This window comes from Mercenaria mercenaria, chromosome 13 (genome assembly GCF_021730395.1).
Source record: "Mercenaria mercenaria strain notata chromosome 13, MADL_Memer_1, whole genome shotgun sequence".
Taxonomy (NCBI): domain Eukaryota; kingdom Metazoa; phylum Mollusca; class Bivalvia; order Venerida; family Veneridae; genus Mercenaria; species Mercenaria mercenaria.
Window position 1 is genome coordinate 39,810,311 of NC_069373.1, and position 21,339 is coordinate 39,831,649.

The window sequence follows — 21,339 nt, forward strand, 5'->3', positions numbered from 1 at the left end:
AGGCAATGTTCAGAAGGCTATAGAATTTTAAGTTTTTGAAGTCAGTTTTGTCTAAGATAAAGTGGTGATTTGTTTAAATACGGATTTATAATTTTAAATTTGAAAATGAAATAGATTATTATAGTGTTTGTGGTCTTAAACCAGTGAAATGTCAAAAAGGTTATTCCATAACCCTACATATTGCTAGTAAGTAAATATTTACACAGACTATCATCATAACTGAGGAGTTGCATTTACATGCTCTTCACCAGTGTGGATTATAAGTCCTGCTTTGGTGTAGAAATCTTTCGCTTGAAGAATTTATCCTGGTGCATGGAAGGTTGGTGGTTCTACCCAGGTGTCTAATGAAGTTATACCTGCAGGCACACCTTATGTATTCCTCCAACAACATCGGATGTTTGAAAAAAACCATGTCAAGAGACAGGAAAAAATAACTGTACAGCAATAGACCAAATCAGTTATTACCATTCATAATTTTATCATGTCCAAAACATTGCGCAATGATACTTATTTCCACTTTGGTGATTATTACATTTCACTCGGACTTTATCGTAGACACCTTTGTAAAATCTCAAACTTTAAACTAAAATAAAGGTATTAAATCCATATAATATTTGAACAAAATTTCAAAGTTTTTTTGTTTGTAGCATCGTCTGAAGCATGTGCATTGAAAAATCTTAATTTGATATCTAAAGTAGTGTGATATTTATTTCTAGTCACTTTATTTTCATTGTAAATATACTTCGTTATACCAAAGTAGAAACTGGCAGGTACTCGAAAATGTAGCTCTCTGATTGGTCAGTTAGAACCCCTAACGTACGGTGATGTCATGTTAAAATTATAAATTTCTGGAGGTCCATCATGAATTCTGTGAAAAATTGTAATGATAATTCTTGTACAATCTTTGTCGACGTGTCTGTGTTATGGTTCTGGCTCTGTAGGCAAAAATCGACATGTACTCCAGTTCGTTTTACAGTCTGTTCCATTGATCTGTTTTAGTAATACAGAGTTAATATGTAATATTAACGCATGAAATAAGTTAGGTAGTTCTAGTTACCACGCCACGATAAATTAGTGGCTTACTACCGTTTGCAAAACCAGTCGACCGTAGTTCCGTTGCCGATAATGGCCGATAATGGCGGAGTGCAATACCTTCTCTTTATATCTATCCTGAGACCAAATTTTTAAGATTCTTTAAAAAGCGAATTTTCGACATACCATCAGTGCAACCAAGTGCCTGTGATAAAATCTTGATGCTAAGTATTTGTTCGCCGAAGAAATTGTCTTGTTTTGAAAAGACATAACATTTAAATGTGACTTCATCCATGAAATATGTGTTGTTCGATATATATATTATTTTCTCTTTTTAATCTGTAAATAGAACAGTTCGTGTTTGAAAGGAAATTCATTGACGCATGTCAATTAGTTCAACCTGCATGAGTTTTGTTTTATTATAGTAGTGTTACAGGTCGTTTTCGTAAACATCTTGTTTGTAAACATTAAAGATTGCGTTTTGTAACCTTAACTCAGGGTTCCATATTTTAGTGTGTCTTGTATAAGAAAAACGTGAGCTCAAGCGAAAACAAAACAATATTTAAAAAGTAGAAAGGTCATTTTGTAAGTAGAGAAATTTTGGTTTGAAAAATGTGTAAACACGTATGTCCTGTTAATCGAACTCTAGCTTGTAATATGATTGCAAATAATAATACACGGTAAAATAGTATCGTGTCTTCAATATAAGCTAAACTCCCTTTCAATTAACAGGAAATTTGAAATAGTTTGATAACTGCTACAAACGTAATGCCCTTTAAAATGGTCGAATAATAGAGTATTATTCTCTTCCAAGTGTAGTTTTATAAACATAGAATAATAACTATCTTACACTGAAGAAACCAAGTGTGGTCTAAACTTACCTTAATACATGAAGTACCGTGCATACTACTACATTAATTTAATAATATATTTAGACATTAAATACATTGTTCTAGCCTAATACATGTATATTCCACTGTCAAATTATAACTAGACACATGTTATTTCTCATTTTCTCCATGCAAAAAAATGTATAACTACCATCATGGAAATACAAAAGATTACAGTTATTTTGTGGTGCGTTTTTGAGGTAATTTGACAAACAGCCACTACTGACCTTGACATTTTATAGGGAAAAAATATAAGTATATATAACTCTCTAAATATACAAAGTATTTAAAATTGAACATCAAACAAGAGCTGTCACTTTAGTGACAAACGCCCCGAAGTGTGCCCAAGAATGCTACAGTTGTCTGCGCAAAATATGCCATAATAGTTTAGGTATGAATCATTTTGTGACCACATAAAAAAAGTTCTCCGAAGGTAACCTTGACCTTGGAGCTAGGGGTCTGGGTCTTGGGCATGGCGCACCAACTCATTATAGGGAAGAATTGTGACAAGTAATTTTAACATCCTTTGACGAATGGCAGAGTTATTGACCGGACAAGAAACATACAATGTTGACCTTTGACTTCTAAGTGTGACCTTGACCTTGACTAGGGGTCTTGATCTTCTCAATAAAGGGAACGTTTATGCCAAGTAATTTTAAAATCATCGATGGAAGAGTTATGGAACGGACAAAAAACAGACCATGTTAAACTTTAACCTCTAAATGTGACATTGACCTTAGAGTTAAGGGGTCTGGTTGTTGTGCATGACACATTTTCTCGTTATGGTGAATATTTATGCCAAGTAATTTCGAAATCCCTTGATGAATGGCAGAGTTACGAACCGGACATGAAACAGACCCTATTAACCTTTGACTTGACTTCAAAGTGTGACCTTGATCTTGGAGCTAGGGGTCTGGGTCTTGCGCGTGACACATTGTTTTATTATGGTAAACATTTTATGCCAGGTTTCAAAATCCCTTCATGGATAACTTATATACCGGGCACGAAAAAGATCCTATTAACCTTTGACTTCTAAGTGTGACATTGACCTTGAGCTAGGGATCTGGGTCTTGCGCGTGACACATTGTCTGATTATGGTTAACATTTATGTGAAGATATTTCAAAATCCCTTCATAGATGGCAGAGTTATGGACCGGGCACAAAAACAGACCTTGTTAACATTTGAACTCAAAGTGTGACCTTGACCTTGGAGCTAGGGGTCTGGGTCTTACCACACGCGTCCAATGGAGCATCCTCACACTCGCTGTCTTTGTGTTTGAAATGTATTGAATGTATTGAAATTGTATGAATGAAATAAAAAATGAAATTGAAATGATGAAAAAAATGAAATAAAAAAAACATGAAAAATATAAATAAAACAAATTCAATCACAATGCAAATCGCCCTGTGTGGGATTGGAACCCACAGCCTCCTAATCGCAAAAGGTTAAATCACTAGCAAGATTCCTCAATTCTGCCAACTGAGCTACCGAGGCAATTTCGATCTGTTCATTATTTGACATATATTTATAGTTTTAAATAAGTCAAATAATTTTCAAACTCTTATTTAATAAATGTAACAGTCTGGAAAATCCAAATCTAAAAATAAAAGCGATAGGTCACTCCTAAATGTGATTTATTGTAAAGATTTTCCAGTGTTTATAATTCCCACCTCGTACATATGTTTGCACACTGGCCTTCCAATCCTGAGGTCGGGGATTCGATCCCCGGCTGCTACTCGGGAATTTTCAGAAACGCTTTTCAGTGTTTCCCACCCAACTAGAGGTGTACTGGTCAGGAACCCAGGCAAACCTTGCGTGCATCAGTGCTATATACTGGGCACGTTAAAGAACCAGGCTGTCTATTCGCAACGAGCTAGGCTAAGTTAGCCGGACAAACCTGTATCTGATTTCTGGTCTCTCTGTCGTGGGGGCTTTGTCTCACTCTGTCCCTCTGGTCAGATCGCTGTGTGTCTGTACTAGTAGAGGATGAATTATGCGCCCTGTGTGGCTGCATTTGAACTATGTAAAGCGCCTTTGAACGTGAAATTGATCATGAAAAGGGCGCTATATAAATCTGGTATAATAATAATAATAATAATAATAATAATAATAATATGTTTTTCTAAGTCTTCTGAAATGTCGAATTATAACCCTTTAAGTTAATCAACCATGTTAAAGTTTCAAACAACTGGGCCCAAATCACAATTAGAACTGAGAGAAAATGTCCCCAGAGTGTTAACAACGGGTTTCTGTTAGTCAATCTAGTTTTGATCCCAGATAACTTGGTCACTAGGATGTTCACAATGTCTTGTTATTATTTGACTAAGTGACCTTCCCTTTTGATCCAGATGATCCAGTTTAGATACTGATCTAGATTTCAAAAAGAATACATTTTTACCAAGTTGAATGTAGACTGGGTAAACTTGTGGCCTATAGAGTGTAGCATGGATTTTCAATATTTGACCTAAAGACCTACTGTTTGAAAAAAATTCAGATGGCAAAATATCAATATTGACATAAATTTTCCATTTGACAATGTTATATCTCTGTAAATATGGTAGCAAATGTAGCGTCTGGAGTGTTAACAACGATTTTTGACAAAGTGTTTCGTCGTATAACCCAATTTCAAACTTGTTCTATATTTTAGAAAGATAAAGATTTTGACGATATTTAAAGACAAATAATGTAGCCTATATTGGCCAATTTCCATTTCTGACATGGTGTTTGAAGATTTAAGGGCGAACTATTCTGACCAAGTTGTGTTCCATGGTAACTGTTGCTTGTATAAAGGATTTGCCTGGCGGGGAGTACTTTTATTTACACTGTATTGTAATAAAAGGAAGAAGAAGGGGTTAAAGTGTGAGGTTTAGTGTAATCCCAAGAGAAGTCTTCATACTGACAATTCCAAGGTGGTGTCTTGATGTGTTCTTTCTTAATAAATGTCAACCGCTGTGTACGCATACCCAGTTTTCCATGTACACTGTGTTGTATGGGCGTCGGTGTTCTTTGACTGTGGTTTTTCTTGTTGAACTTCTGTCCTTGTTTTTTATCCAGATTGGGCCAAAATTGTGAGTTCTAGAGTGTTGTTATTTTGTATTCGACGGCTGACGGGACATTTGGTTGAAATGAAAATGTCACCGGCTTGGTCGGGAGTTGGACGGGACAATAGTAGAGGAACACCTCGTGTATTGTTTCAAGCCTATCAAGATATAAACTGAAACACATGTACAAAGTACCATACTAAATAAATACTAGTGGTACAACTTTATATTAGTTGCCTATATATGTATATACGTCTACAGAAATTAGCAATATTTGCCAGCACAAAAATATGGAGTTCACACTAATGTTTTGCAAAATGGCGAGTACAAATGTTGGTTTGCTGTGAATGATCAGTTTAGGTCATGTGATTTAATTGTCCGAGTAAAGGATCAACAATTTTTGTAACGTGTCCGTTTATGGTAAAGAGGTAGCTATTGTAAAAATCTACTATTGTGATACTGCTACACTACATTTACGAACCAGGGGTGTTTACTAGATGGTTTTAAAGATTGACAACGAAACACCGCCAATATAGTTTATCTGTTTATTTATTTCACACCTATGACACAGACATAATGTTGTACTACAACATTATTAGAATATGAAACATTTACGTGGAAACATGTTTATTTTGATTTGTTAGAATTGAATTATTTTTTTCTGGTGTCCATACATGCATCCTACCTGCCTTTTAAAGCATGTATTTGAGATAAATTAAACCCCTTGTGGGCTTCATTCAATGTGTAAACATTATCTGGCAGGGTTTAACTCAGCATGGACACCAGAAAAAAATAACGTATACAATATATGTATATATCAGCATCTGGACAAGATCAGTTTCTAGACACATTCAACAAAACCTTAAACTCTGTTGATGTTGCTTTTCCTGTGTTTACAAAATACTTTCCGGTCTCAAAGAGAATGGTAATAGCACTGCTCATGCGAAAAGATTTTAACTTGCCGATGTATTAATAAGAAAAGCAAGAATTTGCTAATGACAAGGGCTACATCTTATTTCATGAAATGCAGTGAGGGCTGACTATTTTGCGCTTAGTTTATTCTATATCTATTTGAATGATCAAGTATTCGTGCAGGACGAAATTCCAGCTATTGAGTGTTGGTTTCAATTGCTTTCCCAGCTGGTTTTTCAGGGTCTCTTTGAATAATAATGATAAATATATGCTTTAGATTTTATGATTATTTTTTTTGATATCAAAATAAAGGAAAATGTGTCTGCCTAATGGAAAGCAAGTCCGTTGGTTAAGGTGCTGGCCGCTCAACCCGTGGATCGTGAATCTGAGCCCACTGAGCTCACGACCATTCCTCATATGACACCAGTACTGAACTTCAAAGAAGTGGACATACATATCAATAATACGAGAAAGAAATATATATCAGTCATCCGAGAAAGACTTACATATCAGTAATACGAAAAAGAAATGCATATGAATAATACTGTAACAGACTGAAAATAGGAAATCGAAAAAAAGGGGAATCGAACCCGGGACCTCTCACACCTAAATCGGACACTCTACCACGTCGCTTTAAAAGCTAGTTCAATAGCAAGGAAATATAATTGCAACCTTATACTTTACTTTACTATATTGTACAATACAAGAAAGAAGTGCATATCTGTCATCCGAGAAAGTAATACATATCAGTAATTGCATATCAGTCATCCGAGAAAGAAATATATATCAGTACATGCATATTAGCCTGGGAAGCCGTTGATAATATTTTTGCTTTGTCAGAAGAAATCATACCATCTGTGCATTAAAGATCCTACTTAATTTGCGGTAATTATTGTTAATTGGCATTCATCGAGTTTCTGATATCAATTTGCAGGTAGAAAAAAAAGTTAGAAATTGCCAGGCTGGATTCCCAGGCTACATGCATATCAGTCATCCTAGAAAGTAATGATAATAGTAATCAAAAAAACGAATATTCCAAACGATGCTCTGGTGATGGCCCCGATGCTTACTGGACAATCCTTGTCGGCGTCCGGCTGTGATTGACCTGTTAGATACAAATATATGATATCCTAAGTAAGTATTGTCTGAAGAATATTTGCAATTCTCTAGAAGATCAAGTTTATAAAAGTTATCTTTTTTGAATATCATCACAACAAATTCATTGTACTCGCGTTAGCATGAAATAAAATAAAAGACTGCTAGTGAAAAGAATGCCTGTCTCCATGTATCACCATTTATATTGAAATGGAAGCATATAGATAATACCTGGACCTTGTACTTTCGTTCAATTATGGTTAAAATACTAGTAATTGCCAAGTGATACAAAAATTGTTCTTTTAGTTTAAAAAAACATATGTCGACAAAAGCTTCTGTATAATAATATTAATCTTGAACTGATATGACCGACCAGTCACACTGTCTTATGATTAGTGCCAAGTAATTTCGAAATAGATCCAAGTGCTGAAACGGTCATTCTGACCACTGATCTCACCCTCTGATCCTGATCTGTAAAGGCCCGAAAGTTTCGTTTTGTGCATCGTTTCATTATTAATAGTATACATGCCAAGTTAAAATATTCAAGCTGATTCAGAGATAGCGGGCGGACACGAAGTACTCCCTATTTGACCTATGTTCTCACAGTATGACACTGACATTGAATTAACATGATATTTCAATTTGCAAGTCTACCCCATTAAGACAACCTGGCTTCCCTAGAGACCCGCCTAGTTTGTTAATATAATTTATTTTCAATGGCAGCCTGTATTTCACTGTACTCATTGACTTTCTTTTTTCGCACATGAGCAAATATATTTTTATAACCTACTGACCGCGTTGTCATCCATTTGTTACAGGTTTTCCCCTCTACTGTTTTTATTTCACTCTTAAACTGCAGTTTTCGTTGGGTATTGATCATTTATTCCTACCGAACCGAATAAGCTTCTATATGATCTATATATGTACAGGTGGATACCGGTAAAATGGGAGCAGTCCATAATCTTTTATATAAAAGAAAACAAAGAAGGGTCTTGTCGATTAAAACACGTTTCGCAAAATGACCTGCTTTTAGCAGCAAGGGAAGTAATGCGTCCATTTACATCTAAAAAGATTCCAGATTAGTCTCCCTTCCTTGTGTAAATCGATCGTACGTGTTCAAATGGAAATAGATTTTTTTTGTTGTTCAGATGCGTTGTAATTAATCACTCAGGTCTTCGGTCTTCGTGATTAGATTGCAATGCACTGAACTGACCGTGTTTTATTTGCCAACAAACCACGCAAAAATAAAATCTATTTCCCAATTAGTGGATTTGTTACATTGTACATTCCCCTGAATTCTGACATATAAACAGTTTATTATCAGTTGTCTTACCTTTATCGGAAACTTACCTTGCATCTTACCTTTTACGTACGACGTGTGTACTTGTAGCCTATTGCGTTTTTAATTTTTATTTAAATATGACAAGTAATGCTTTAATCCTAACAACGTCACGTCGACGTGATATTTAGCGCCATTTATTTTGTTTTCCGGTGAATTATAGATTTTTCTCAGTGAAATAGAAGTGATAATCCACAGTTTTGAAACAGTAGATTATCATTTTTATTTTTCACTGTTTTTGCCGAACTAGTTCCGGTCCTCCGCCGCGATTGAAGTCAAATTGTATACCGAGCGTTATGAATACCGGGGACCATAATGACGATGACGTCGTTAAAATAACGTCATTTGTGTTATGCTTTCTGCTGACCTTTCCCGCAATTTTCGACATTTTATAAATTACGTCACAGAGGTAGAGTTTTACACATGAAATAAAAAGAAAATTTGTTTGTGTCAGTGAAATATCGATTTTATTTCACTCGTGAGCACCAAAAAAGTAATTTTCACTTGTCGCTTCGCCACTCGTGAAAATATCAGTTTTTGATGCTCACTTGCGAAATAAAATTGATATTTAATATCCTCTATGTATGCATCTAGAAATAGCGCTTTCATATTTGATCAAATATTTTACTAAATACCATGTTTAAAACGATATGTTACACTGCACAACTGTCTTGGTTAATTCATACACATACTTAGTTGGTTATTTGTTTTGCTGAAAAATTCGACATCATTTTGGCCCTGCAAGGCGTAATACCATTTCCGGTCCTGGTGTGTATAAACAAAGGGTCGTAACGACCTATCATTTGGCGCCATGCCTGCGCGAAAAAATAGTTGTCATATTTGTTCTAAATTTTACAATAATAGACATATTCGTAACGAAATAATTTAAAGCAAAACCGTGTTTTAACACTATTTTACAGTTGGGTGGTTATACGTACGTCTTTCGAAAAAATTTCACCCGGGCTGCGCCCTCGTGAAATTATTACGCCCGACGTATAACTGCCCGCCGTGTATAAATACATGTAGTGTTAATACATGGTTTAGCTATAAATTATTTCTTAAATCAATGTACTAAGCTAATACTAATCAGACCAGAAACAGATTTTATTTAATATTGCGACCTTTGACAAATGATGCGAATTGCTACACAAGGAACAAGAACATCCAGTCATGCTTGGAATGTGTATTGAAGAACACTTGAGAACTTTAGATAAATTTATAGTTGGCAACAAATGAAGTCTCACGCAAACTCTTAAAATCTACCTACCGTTATTTAAAAAATTGCCACAAGTTGGAAATCCCGTTGGAAGTTTTGGATGATTGCCAGGATTTATATTGATGACCATTCCCATACCGTTTGTATTGTGGAGATCTATGTGACAGTGTAGGAACCACATTCCGGGGTTGTCCGAGATAAAACGAATAACAACGTAACCTCCTATAACAAAAATCAACTTTTATATTTTATTTGACCATATGACGGACAATATGTTTACAACTGTGAAAAGTAGATGTACCATTAAAATTTACAATGCAGAAAATATTCTATTCGCAAAAATGTCATCAAAATTGATATTGTCCCATAGACTCCCATTATGAAAACGTATGTGAGGTTCAAATATTTCACATCAGTGAACCAAAAAATCTAGCACACGACTCTATCTTTTTCATTTGCAACAGTTAATAAGTATTTTCTGAAGTTTTGAAAAACAAAATTAAATCAAATGCTACATTCCAGAAACAAAATAATCAAAACGTGGAGAACTACCTTAATTGCAACACATTTTAATTGATTTCGTGGACTTAACAGCGCAATACATACTCTGAAGTTCTACCTAAATAATTGTTTGAATCAGTCTGTCGACAGGCAGGTCCCTTACCCTGCTAAATTTCTGTTATAAACTTGTCCATCTTTGAATCTGGACAGTGCCATTAACTGTTAAAAGGGGTGTTTACCAAAAAGATACTGACTGAATAACGAACAGTGCAGATCTTGATCAGACTGCACGGATGTGCAGGCTGATCAAGATCTACACTGGGCGAAAAAGCAGAACCAAGCGGCGTGTCCAGCATGCTAAGGGTTAAAACTGACAGGTATCTTTCATAAAATTAGAGCATGAAACACTTTTTCACGATATTGGCATGTTAATTTACAACTGATATTTTACGATTGTCTGTTCTATTTTTCATGCCCCTTTCACATGCTTAAATGGAATAGTACTCTTACAGCTTTCATTGAATGTACTCTATTTGTAAATAAATGTAAAAGAAGAATTCTTGGACGAAAAATAAACAACACAATCTAGCTGCTTACAGCAGATTCGGTTTGATCGAGCCAGTTGTGCAACGCCCCTCGTGTCTTCTTCTTTTTGCAATAAAGTTATAGTTTAAGTTAAATGTATGGACAAAAATTGTCACAGTTGTCTGAAAGAACCTTACCCGTAGGAACAACTACAGTGTCTTTGATTGGAGGTTCTGGGTTCTGCTCTGGGATGTTACCACCTCTCCATGTATTGTTTCTCCATACCGCTTGGGAACAGAACCCGTACGATCCCGTACACCGAATATCACTCGTCTCATTTACCAGTTGTCCATTTGTAGCATCGTATGTACCTGACGCAGCATTTTGAAATAAGTTATTTGCAGTTTAGTTACATTAAATCGGCATTCCTCCCGTTCGTTCGACAACAACAACAAAATATTTTTTTAGATATCTTGAAATAAATGCTATATTTCTTAAGAAGGCTTTAAAACTTAATTACTGACAAACTTTATGTTACGGAAACACATGAGAATTTGCTGTATTTACTACTTTTTACGATGAAAATTGAAAAGCGTTTGTCACGTTTTAACTCCAAGTAAACTGTCTCGATTATAAATATCTATATTGGTTACGACGGAGGGAAAATGTCTTTATTGCCGCGGCGGTTCGGGGTTCGATTCCAGACGCGGTCATCTTTTTTTCTTGATTTGGAACTTTTAAGATATTTTAGAAACAAATGTTCATATTCTAACGTTCATAATATGACCAAACTTCAATTTGAAAGAAAGATTATTTTTTAGCCAAATCTGGAGGCATGCTGCTTTAAAGGTAAACAATCACAATAACAATAATGATAATAATCACAGTGTGATACAGGTCATACCACTAATGTCAGGTTATGTTTAATAAAATACCGATATTCACGTCTCTCGGTCTCTCGGTTCTTCTTATATTACATTTGTCAGGGTAAACTATTGTAATTCTATCAAAGACTGAAATGTTTTTAGATTAAAAATTTAAGTAGAGAACGATTTGTTGAAAAAAGAATGGAGCATTATGGTCTCCGAGTATCACTTACCGCTAAAACAAATATCTGTTCAAGGTTCAGATAAGTACATATTATACTGAATTAAACATTTTGATGATTTTATGATATATGAACTTAGTACAAAATATTGTTCACTTCTATTTTCAGATAATTTGTCCGTTAATAAATTGAATCTTTATCAATTCATGAAAAACCTCAAATAATAAAACGCATACCAAAGCCCATTTTCATGACAAAGAATGATGTTCCGTGTAGATGTACCGGGTGGGACCATCCGGAGCCATTTCCAATGTTCATAAAGGTCATCTGTATAAGTTTGTTTCCGGGAATCTCCACTATATACGTGCAGCTGCATATACCATTCCGCCGGCATTTCTCCTCATTACACCGAGTTGTTAGGGCGTTTGGTTGTGTAAGAAGAGGTGAAGTCGGCGAGATAAATTGCCTTCCATTAACTGACCCTGGGGTATTGCCTGGGAATCCAGGAAATGCGAAGTTAAAGAAATACTCATTGTCAACCTTGTTCCCTTTGACTTTTGAAGGATCACGAAGTGGGTCCGTATTTTGGACGTCATTGTAGTTTAAACAACTCCTAATACTGGTTCCGCTGTAGCCATAAGGGCAGTTGAATACTTTACATGCCGATTGAATAGTACAAAATTCAGCTTTGTCGTTGTTAGGATAAAGATCTACGGTTCCTGGGGCGTTGTCCACTTCAATTATGGCTTCTGCTGCATGATATTTTCCATGACTTTCACGAATTTCAATCGTTTCTGCAATTAATAAGTATTGTTTCTTCGCACTGGAATCCTGGAAAGTTACGTGAAAATCATACCTTTCACCAGGGTGGACAATAATCGACTGAACAGGGGTATTCTTCAAGTTAAAACAATCAGAAGACCTAAGAGACAAAGTGTGACCTTCGATGTATACCCTCATTGGATAAAGGGTCATTGCGCCTATTACTCTAAACCTATACAATGTTCCGGTTTGCACGTGGAACCTCTCTAGTGGTGCGCTGTTGTGATTATTAATAGTCCTCCAGTACCTTCCCTTTCCATTGACAAGTCCAGATTGAAATTCGAATCGGCTAAAATTTCCACGATCTATAGAGTAGGTTGTTGGTATTATATTATAGGAGTCATATTGTTCAGTGATCATTCTTAGATAAGCTGTTTCCGCGTCCATATTGTGATTCCAGTCTTGCAATGTGACAACTATTTCGCTGATTGGTTCAGTGTCTCTTTTACGAACGATGAACGGTCCGTATAAACCCATGCTACGCTGGTCTCCGATGTGCGCATGATAGAAACTAGTTCCTGGAGGATAAGCTTTGAAGCGGTAGACAAAACTTTGTCCAGGTAATATCGGACACTGGGTAACGAATGCCACTCCATCCATCCAAGGTGTATTCTTTTGATGAATGCCGTGAAAATGAACTGTAACACTGTCTGTATGGAATTTATTGACCACCGTGATTTCAATCTCTTGGTTTTCAAATACTTCTACTCTGGGACCCGGGAATTTACCATTAATGGCAATAACAAGTCTGGAATCTACACCATCAGTTGTGATCACTCGTTCAGTTTCCTCGTCTGTTAATCTCATGCCGTTACTGACTTTACTTAAGAACCCCATTTCAGGGCGAACTAGTTCTCTTTCCTCATGCAATACCATAGACAAACGGTGCTCTACTACAAAAGTACACTTGCAAAGTGTGATATCCGGTTGGCATACACAGTCTGCCTGATTGTCCGCTGGAGGCTGCACGTCTGGTCGTTTGTACGGCTGTGTACTTACGGTACAAATTAGCCATAACCACAGTAGCGTAATGACTGTTTTTGTAATGTTTTTTATCTCCATGGCAATGTGGTATATCTAAAAAAAAGTGATATAAGAATAATATTTTAAAAAGCAGATGTTTCCATGGCAAACCCTAGCAAGGGAAATAAGTCAAAACTGTTTATCTTCATGATTTTTGGTTATTTCTCATAACGTTAATAAGGGCTTAAAGGGAGATATGCCGTTGTGATATTGGTTCGATAAACTGTCGGACGCTTTACAATATGCTAGTAGCAGTCTCAGTACAATGTTTATCAAATTCGTGTTTCACCGTAACGTCCATTGATTACGTTTCGAAATGAAAGCGGATCTATTTCTATAGATGCTGTGAACATACTTATAAACTTAGAATAAATGCTTTTGTGCAAGTAATTAGTCTCCCATCTTACGATCATGGGTACGAAAGTAGTTCAAGCTATTTTCGTACATAAGTGAAGGCCATTCGCTTATGCGTAAGTCATAAGATGATCAGTACTTATTTTGTGCTGAAAATGGTACTTTCTTTGCCAAAACAACTCACACGTCATCATTCCATAGACGTACGGCCGCTTCTTCGTGTTAAAATGTAAAATGTCTAAGAATATAGTTCTGCCAAAGGTTCATTATATGCAAAAATATAATGTCAGGGATTAATATTAACATTCAAAATATGTTTCAAAACTGTCTAACATTTCTGTCAACACGTTTTCTATTTAGAAAATGCATGAAAAGAATAACGATACAACGCCGTTTTAATGAAATAATATCTATGACAAGGACAAATGGCCGTCTTTACTGATACATGATCCATGTTTGTGAAATGTCATTAACTACACTCGTGTTTCGCCTTAGATTTTGTTATTTTCACACTCTAATTCATCTCCAATATCTTATTGACATAACATTGTAAAAGTATTGTGAAGTTGACAATACATTGTGGTTAAGGCTTTGTAAAGTAAACAAGAGCTGTCCGTAAGACAGCCAAGCTCGACGATTCGAAATATTGTCCCAGAAGCAGGGAAATATTGCCCAAAAGGTTAAATATCAAAACAGTTTTAAGTTCAAAAGGGGACATAATTTGACCAAAATGAAGGTCAGAGTTATGGGACTTGCTGCTATCAACTAGTTTTATAACCCCGAAGGCACATGTGAAATTTCAATTCAATATCTGCATTAGTTTTGGAGATGGTAACTTGCATGTAAAACTTTAACCAGAATTTTCCAACTCCAAAAGGGGGCATAATTTTCCTAAAATACATGTCAGAGTTATGGGACTTGACCCAGTGAGGTTGGTAACAGGGATGTGCCTAAATATTTTCAAAATTAATTGATTAATTCCAATTACATTGAGAAAATTGATAATTAAATTAAATTAAATTACAAGCCATTTTCAAAAAGTAATTAATTAATTACAATTATTTTGCCAAAAATAATTAATTATAATTAATTATTTTATCTCTAACAATTCAGTCATTTGCAGAACAATTTTTATTATTCAACATAATTATTTACAATTCAAAGCTTTTTTGACAAAATGTGCATAAAAGTAGCAAATCAAATCATTTACTTAATACATGCATGTTAATATCAGCAAATGTCAGCAAGAAAGCATATTGAAATTCAGTCATTCAGTTCGTATCAGCAAATGTACACATTGACATTCATATGAGACAGTAGGCCTATCCTGCAACTCACAAAGGTTTATTGCACTTTAAGAACATGAGTGCCTAAAAAATTTTGTCTGTGACAAGTTTCAATATCAATATCGCCCCGACTTCATCTCAGTGTTGTTATATTTTCTGGTCCTTCGGGATCATTGATTTCAACTCATTTAGATTTGAAGATTGAATACTGCTTAAGCCGGTGCTAGGGGGCGTGGGCAGTGTTGCATTTTCCATAACTGCTCATGAACAGATTCAATCAAACCGAGTCTGCAATTTTCACTGTTTGCCTTGTTCTCGGTGCTTTCGAGGGATCTACTTTCCAGATTTTATTTCTGTATATTCCTAATTATTAGGTTTAGTGACTAAAATGTATCACACTTAACAGAACTGAATAGGGAACCAGAATTTTCTAAGTCCAAAAGGGGACATAATTTGCTCAAAATACATGTCAGAGTTATGGAACTTGACCCAGTGAGGTTGGTAATTGATCTAGAAAAAGAAAAAATAAGTTTCAAAGCTATATGCCTTTAAATGATAGCTGTATGTACTTGCATGCAAAAACTTTACCAAGGTGTGACGCCGACGCCGACGCCAAGGTGAGTAGAAACAAATTAAAGATATCAAGCGTTGCGTTGGTACATAGATTTGTACCAGAGTTTTAAATTTCATGTGACCGCCGTAAAGTACCGCCACGTACTTCGACACTCTGTTCTTTGTCCTTAACACAAAGTCTCATTCAAGGTCTGTTTAACAGAATGCAGCGGGGACAGAAAGTTGGGAGGGAGAGAAGAGAGCAGGTGGGCCGGGAGGGGGTGGCGTGGGTGGGGGGAGGGGAGAGAGAGAGAAAACTCCATTAAATGACGATGGTCGTAATGTTGGTTTTCTCAATAAATCCGAGAGGTTGCAATGCCGCGAACTTTTTTGTTAATTCAGTAGGATATCTTGCAAGAAACCACATGTAAATAAGTCAAGATCACTGCTTATTTTGACAGTTACCACATTTAAAGGATATTTGAGAGAAATAAGTCGCCTAAAATAAGTGAATATGTTTCATTATTTTAACTGAAATGGGCGCCAACTTCCATTAATCCGCTCATCTATGCCCAATTTGTTTTTTTTTTTATGGGGGGGGGGGGGGGGGGGGGGGGGAGGTTAACGCCTTTTTCAACAGAATTTCAGTTACATAACTTAATAAGTGTTCCTGTACAAGTACAATCCTGTTCTCCGCAAGTAACTGCCAACTTCTCCACATGAATCAGAGATGGAGGATGAGGCCACACCAAATTGATAAGTTGTTCATCGGGTTTTTTTCTGAAAAATTTGAGGCGGCGAGCGAAAAATAATTTAAATATTTTTTTTGGTTTTTGAGAAAATCAGGAGCGAGCAAAGAGCGAAGAAATATATTTGTCTTCATTTGGCTCTCGACTGACTAATAAAAACCTTAAAATAGAATGTATAGCCCTTTTAAATTAAAAAGTAAGTCCCCAGGGATTGAGAAAATCTAACCGGCAGACGCACAACAAAGCGAACTCGTGAAAAAAGGTAATAACATTGTCATACAGTACACTGTAATCAAATATCGAATCGAATATTTACTGCTATGAAAATGTAGCATTCTTAGCTGACTTTACAAAGTTTTTGATACATCAAATATCTATGTGAGTGTTGCTAGATCTATTAAAGCTTCTGATTTGAAACTTAGAACAGTTATTTACTGTCAAAGTCTACACCAGGAGAAACAATACTCTTAAGTCTGAATCTAGACAGAGTTATGCCCCTTTTTAACATAGACTATTTTTAATTAAGTTTATAATGACCAATAGCTCTGTACTTTAATAGCTTCTGACTATTATGCCCCTTTACTGGCAAAGCTCTGATTTAGAAAAGTCGAGCATGATGTCTTATGTACAGCTCTTTTTTCTAATTTTAAACTTTCATAACATATTAAATTTGTTGAAACAAAGTCTCAATTAAAGTCTGAAATGGAGATTAACGTGCATTAACATTAGTCTACTAAATGATTGGAAGATTTGAAAATCAAAACTGTCCTGAAAACAACTCGTTATGTAAATTCCTTACCCCACCAACTTTCGTATACAAATGCTGATCATTTGGACAGGAAAAAACAGAAAACAGATAAGTGACATGCATCAATAAGTATTTATCCTTACCAAAATAATGTAGATTGATGTTATCAAACAAATTAGTTTGTTTTTCTTCATCCAGTTTTCAATGAAATAATCGATTTTTGTAGTATGAGTTGAAGAAAATGGCGTAACTGCATAAAGGGGAAATAACTTTAATGCAACTAAATATAAGTATTATGATTTATTATAGACGATGTGTGCGTAGTATGTATTTATTTTGATTAAAATCCATTTGAGAACAAACTGGGACTGGAAGTATAAGCATTTATACACTTTTACGTCCGTAAAAAGTAGCGCACCAAAAAATTTTGGATTGATTTTTTTCAATGGGGCGAGCGCAAGCCAAAAAAAAAAAATTTTTTTTGTGTTTCTGAAAATATACGAGCGGCAAATCCGATGAACAACTTTTTAATTTGGTGAGGCCTGAATGATTTCAGACACAGTGTCTTTTATCAAATCGTCAAGGAGAACATATGCCTCGCCCGGGGATCAAAGTCATGACTCCGTCGCGAGCCGTAGATCTGCGCTCTCCCTAATGAGCCAAGCGGGTGGACTTTCCAACGCTATTTCTATATTGTCAAGTCATGCTGAATGTTATCATCAAAAAGTACTATTTAATATTTAACGGCACTTAAATATTCAGTATAGTACTTTAATACTGTCTATGTCAGCCATATTTGGACATATGCCAAAGCCATTAGAAATGCCATATGATACGACAGAACTCTGCAATAATTACGTGATACAATACATCCTCGATCTGCCATGAACGTCATGAACAAGATCGTTTAAAAGGATTCAAACCCATTTTAGCGGCTCTTGAAATAAAAACAAATGAAAAAAAATAAACAGTTTAGACAAATTTCCATCGGTGCATGTTATTTTTTTTCACGGAGTATATGATTGCATCCCCGGCGATGTACTTGTCAAGACTTATTTTGAGACCACGGTGTTTTAGCTAAATATGAGTGCTGCAGTACGCTATTGATAAAATTCACTTTTATTCTTACCAGACCGTCAACGTATATCTCAAGAAAACAAGAATAATATTAAACCGCGTTTGATTGTTTTATTGTAAAGCTTATTCGGTAAACATAACCTTAACAACAATTAAAATACAACATAAATGATATTTACCTGATTTTAAAATTTTTTTCAAGTTTTGCTCCAGCTACTACCTTTCTCCAGCAAAATCGTGAATTATCAAATGATATAAAAATAATATCTTTCAAGTGTATGCAATTCCTTCGCGCGAAATTAAAACTAAAAATCAATGTTTCTATAGTAAAGAAAAACGGTTCATTTCATTTTCTAGGAATTCTAAATTTATAATCTGAAAGTAGACATGGGTAGTTATTACTGCATTGTTCATGTTTTTTGCAGCGGGCTTTATCGATCGTGTAATCATATCTATTGTAATCGTGCATGGTTCTTTATTTTTCGTGGAATTCTAAATTTATATTTTGAAACTAAATACCAAGGTTATGTGAAATAGGGCCCGGGTTAACCGTGGTGACAAATTAGCCTACCCAGCTAGTGTTCTTTGGGTGCGAACTAGTACAAAACGGCATATTGTCTATATTGTCAAGTCATGCTGAATGTTATCATCAAAAAGTACTATTCAACATTTAACGGCACTTAAATATTCAATATAGTACTTTAATACTGTCTATGTAAGCCATATTTGGACATATGCCGAAGCCATTAGAAATGCCATATGATACGACAGAACTCTGCAATAATAACGTGATACAATACATCCTCAAACCCATTTTAGCGGCTCTTGAAATAAAAACAAATGAAAACTAGAATGTGTCTGTAGGACACAGGGTGTGCCCCCCACTGGTACATTTGTCACAAATAAGGGTCAATAATTCAAATGTTTGCAGTCTCAGTTTGAGGGTATAGCCTCAACAAACATTTTATGAAAAGGATTCATTATTCTAGGCCATATATAGTGGACGCAACTTGACCCCGATGGTTGACCTTTGCATTATAATACACAATGAAGCACAACCTATTATTGAAAAGGAGTGTACGTAAAACACGAACTACATGAGAAAGTGGAAATATAAATTTGTGTAATTATAAATTAGTGTATTGGAAAGTTTTAACTGATCAAATTTAAGTATACATACTTTGATAGTGCCCTGTATGAAAACTAATTCCATATAAGTATACATGGTTACCATAATCTCCCTTTATTTCTACAATGACATAATCGATATGAATAATCAGCTGAAGGTCAACCATCGCGGTCAAGTTGCGACTACTATACATTTTTGAGCTATGTGCATCACAAACAAAGAATCCACTATTTTGGCTATTTCAAGGGCCATAACTCTGTAATAAGAGCTAAGATTCTTAAGAAGAATGCCAAGTGTGCAAGGTCACATTATGATAAAGACTCCAGCAAGGTTTTCTGAATTTACATCAAATACTTTTTGAGCTAGGCACATAATTAGGTGAAAAAGTGCATTTTTTTGCTATTTCAGGGGCCATAACTTTAAAAATAGGGGGTGGAGCCAGCCAAAAAATTAGAGGTGTGCAAGTTTATATCATGATTAAGACTTATGCAAGTTTTCAACCATTTATATTAAATACTTTTTGAGCTAGGTGCGTCACAAAGTGAAAATGTACATTTTTGACTATTTCAAGGGCAATAACTCTAAAAATAGGGGGCGGACCCAAATGAAAAATAGGAGGTGCACAAATTCATATCATGATTAAGACTCATGCAAGGTTTCATGAATTTATATCAAATCCTTTTTGAGCTAAGTGCGTCACTTGGTGAAAATGTGCATTTTTGACTATTTCAGGGGCCATAACTCTGAAAATAGGGGGCGGAGCCAGACGAAAAATAGGAGGTGCCCAAGTTCATATCATGATTAAGACTCATGCAAGATTTCATGAATCTATATCAAATACTTTTTGAGCTAGGCATGTCACAAGGTGAAAATGTGCATTTTTGACTATTTCAGGGGCCATAACTCTGAAAATAGGGGGCGGAGCCAGATGAAAAATAGGAGGTGCACATGTTCATATCATGATTAAGACTCATGCAAGGTTTCATGAATCTATATCAAATACTTTTTGAGCTAGGCGTGTCACAAGGTAAAAATGTGCATTTTTGACTATTTCAGGGGCCATAACTCTGAAAATAGGGGACGGAGCCAAATGAAAAATAGGAGGTGCGCAAGTTCATATCATGATTAAGACTCATGCAAGGTTTCATCAATTTATATCAAATACTTTTCGAGCTAGGCGCATCACGAACTTCGGACGGACGGACGGACGGACGCACAGACGGACGGACGTACGGACAAGACCAAATCTATATGCCCCCACCACTCATGGGGGGCACAAAAATAAACAGTTTAGACAAATTTCCACCGGTGCATGTTATTTTTTCACGGAGTATATGATGCAATCCCCGCGTTGTACTTGTCAGGACTTATTTTGAGACCACGGTGTTTTAGCTAAATATGAGTGCTGCAGTACGCTATTGATAAAATTCACTTTTATTCTTACCAGACCGTCAACGTATATCTCAAGAAAACAAGAATAATATTAAACCGCGTTTGATTGTTTTATTGTAAAGCTTATTCGGTAAACATAACCTTAACAACAATTAAAATACATCATAAATGATATTTACCTGATTTTAAAAATTTTCAAGTTTTGCTCCAGCTACTACCTTTCTCCAGCAAAATTGTGAATTATCAAATTATATATAAAAAATATCTTTCAAGTGAATGCAATTCCTTCGCGCGAAATTACAACTGCAAATCAATGATTATATAGTAAAGAAAAACGCTTCGTTTCATTTTCTAGGAATTCTAAATTTATAATCTGAAAGTAGACATGGATAGTTATTAACTGCATTATTCATGTTTTTGCAACGGGCTTTATCGATCGTGTAATCCATTATCTATTGTATTCATGCATGGTTGTTGATTTTTCGTGGAATTCTAAATTCAAACTTTGAAATTAATACCAAGGTTAAGTGAAGTAGAGGTTACCTGTGGTGACAAATTAGCCTACCCAGCTAGTGTTCTATGGGTGCGAATCAGTACAAAACTCCTT

The 21,339-nt window shown here is 35.5% G+C and overlaps 1 protein-coding gene across 2 annotated transcripts; it reads right to left on the reverse strand.

Moving 5' to 3' along the window:
* Nucleotides 1-5,495: 5,495 nt before the first annotated feature.
* LOC128547895 (uncharacterized) lies at nucleotides 5,496-21,089 on the reverse strand. Of its 2 annotated transcripts, none has more exons than XM_053521603.1 (5): nucleotides 20,912-21,089; nucleotides 11,837-13,499; nucleotides 10,750-10,923; nucleotides 9,578-9,748; nucleotides 5,496-6,981 (listed from the first exon to the last, which is right to left on the reverse strand). In XM_053521603.1, the coding sequence occupies exons 2-5, from the start codon at nucleotides 13,482-13,484 to the stop codon at nucleotides 6,872-6,874; spliced, it is 2,103 nt and encodes a 700-aa protein (XP_053377578.1). In that variant the 5' UTR covers nucleotides 13,485-13,499; nucleotides 20,912-21,089; the 3' UTR covers nucleotides 5,496-6,871. The 2 variants fall into 2 exon arrangements, with proteins under 2 accessions (XP_053377578.1, XP_053377579.1); XM_053521604.1 differs by lacking the exon at nucleotides 20,912-21,089 and adding an exon at nucleotides 18,391-18,600.
* Between the last annotated feature and the right edge of the window lie 250 nt (nucleotides 21,090-21,339).

Coding starts and splice junctions, on each gene's coding strand:
- LOC128547895 (XM_053521603.1), bottom strand. CDS start 13,484: ATGGAGATAAAAAACATTACAAAAACAGTCATTACGCTACTGTGGTTA. Junction 10,924..11,836: donor TGTCATGAAAATGGGCTTTG/GTATGCGTTTTA, acceptor ATGCTGCGTCAG/GTACATACGATGCTACAAAT. Junction 6,982..9,577: donor TGGCAATTTTTTAAATAACG/GTAGGTAGATTT, acceptor TGTATCTAACAG/GTCAATCACAGCCGGACGCC.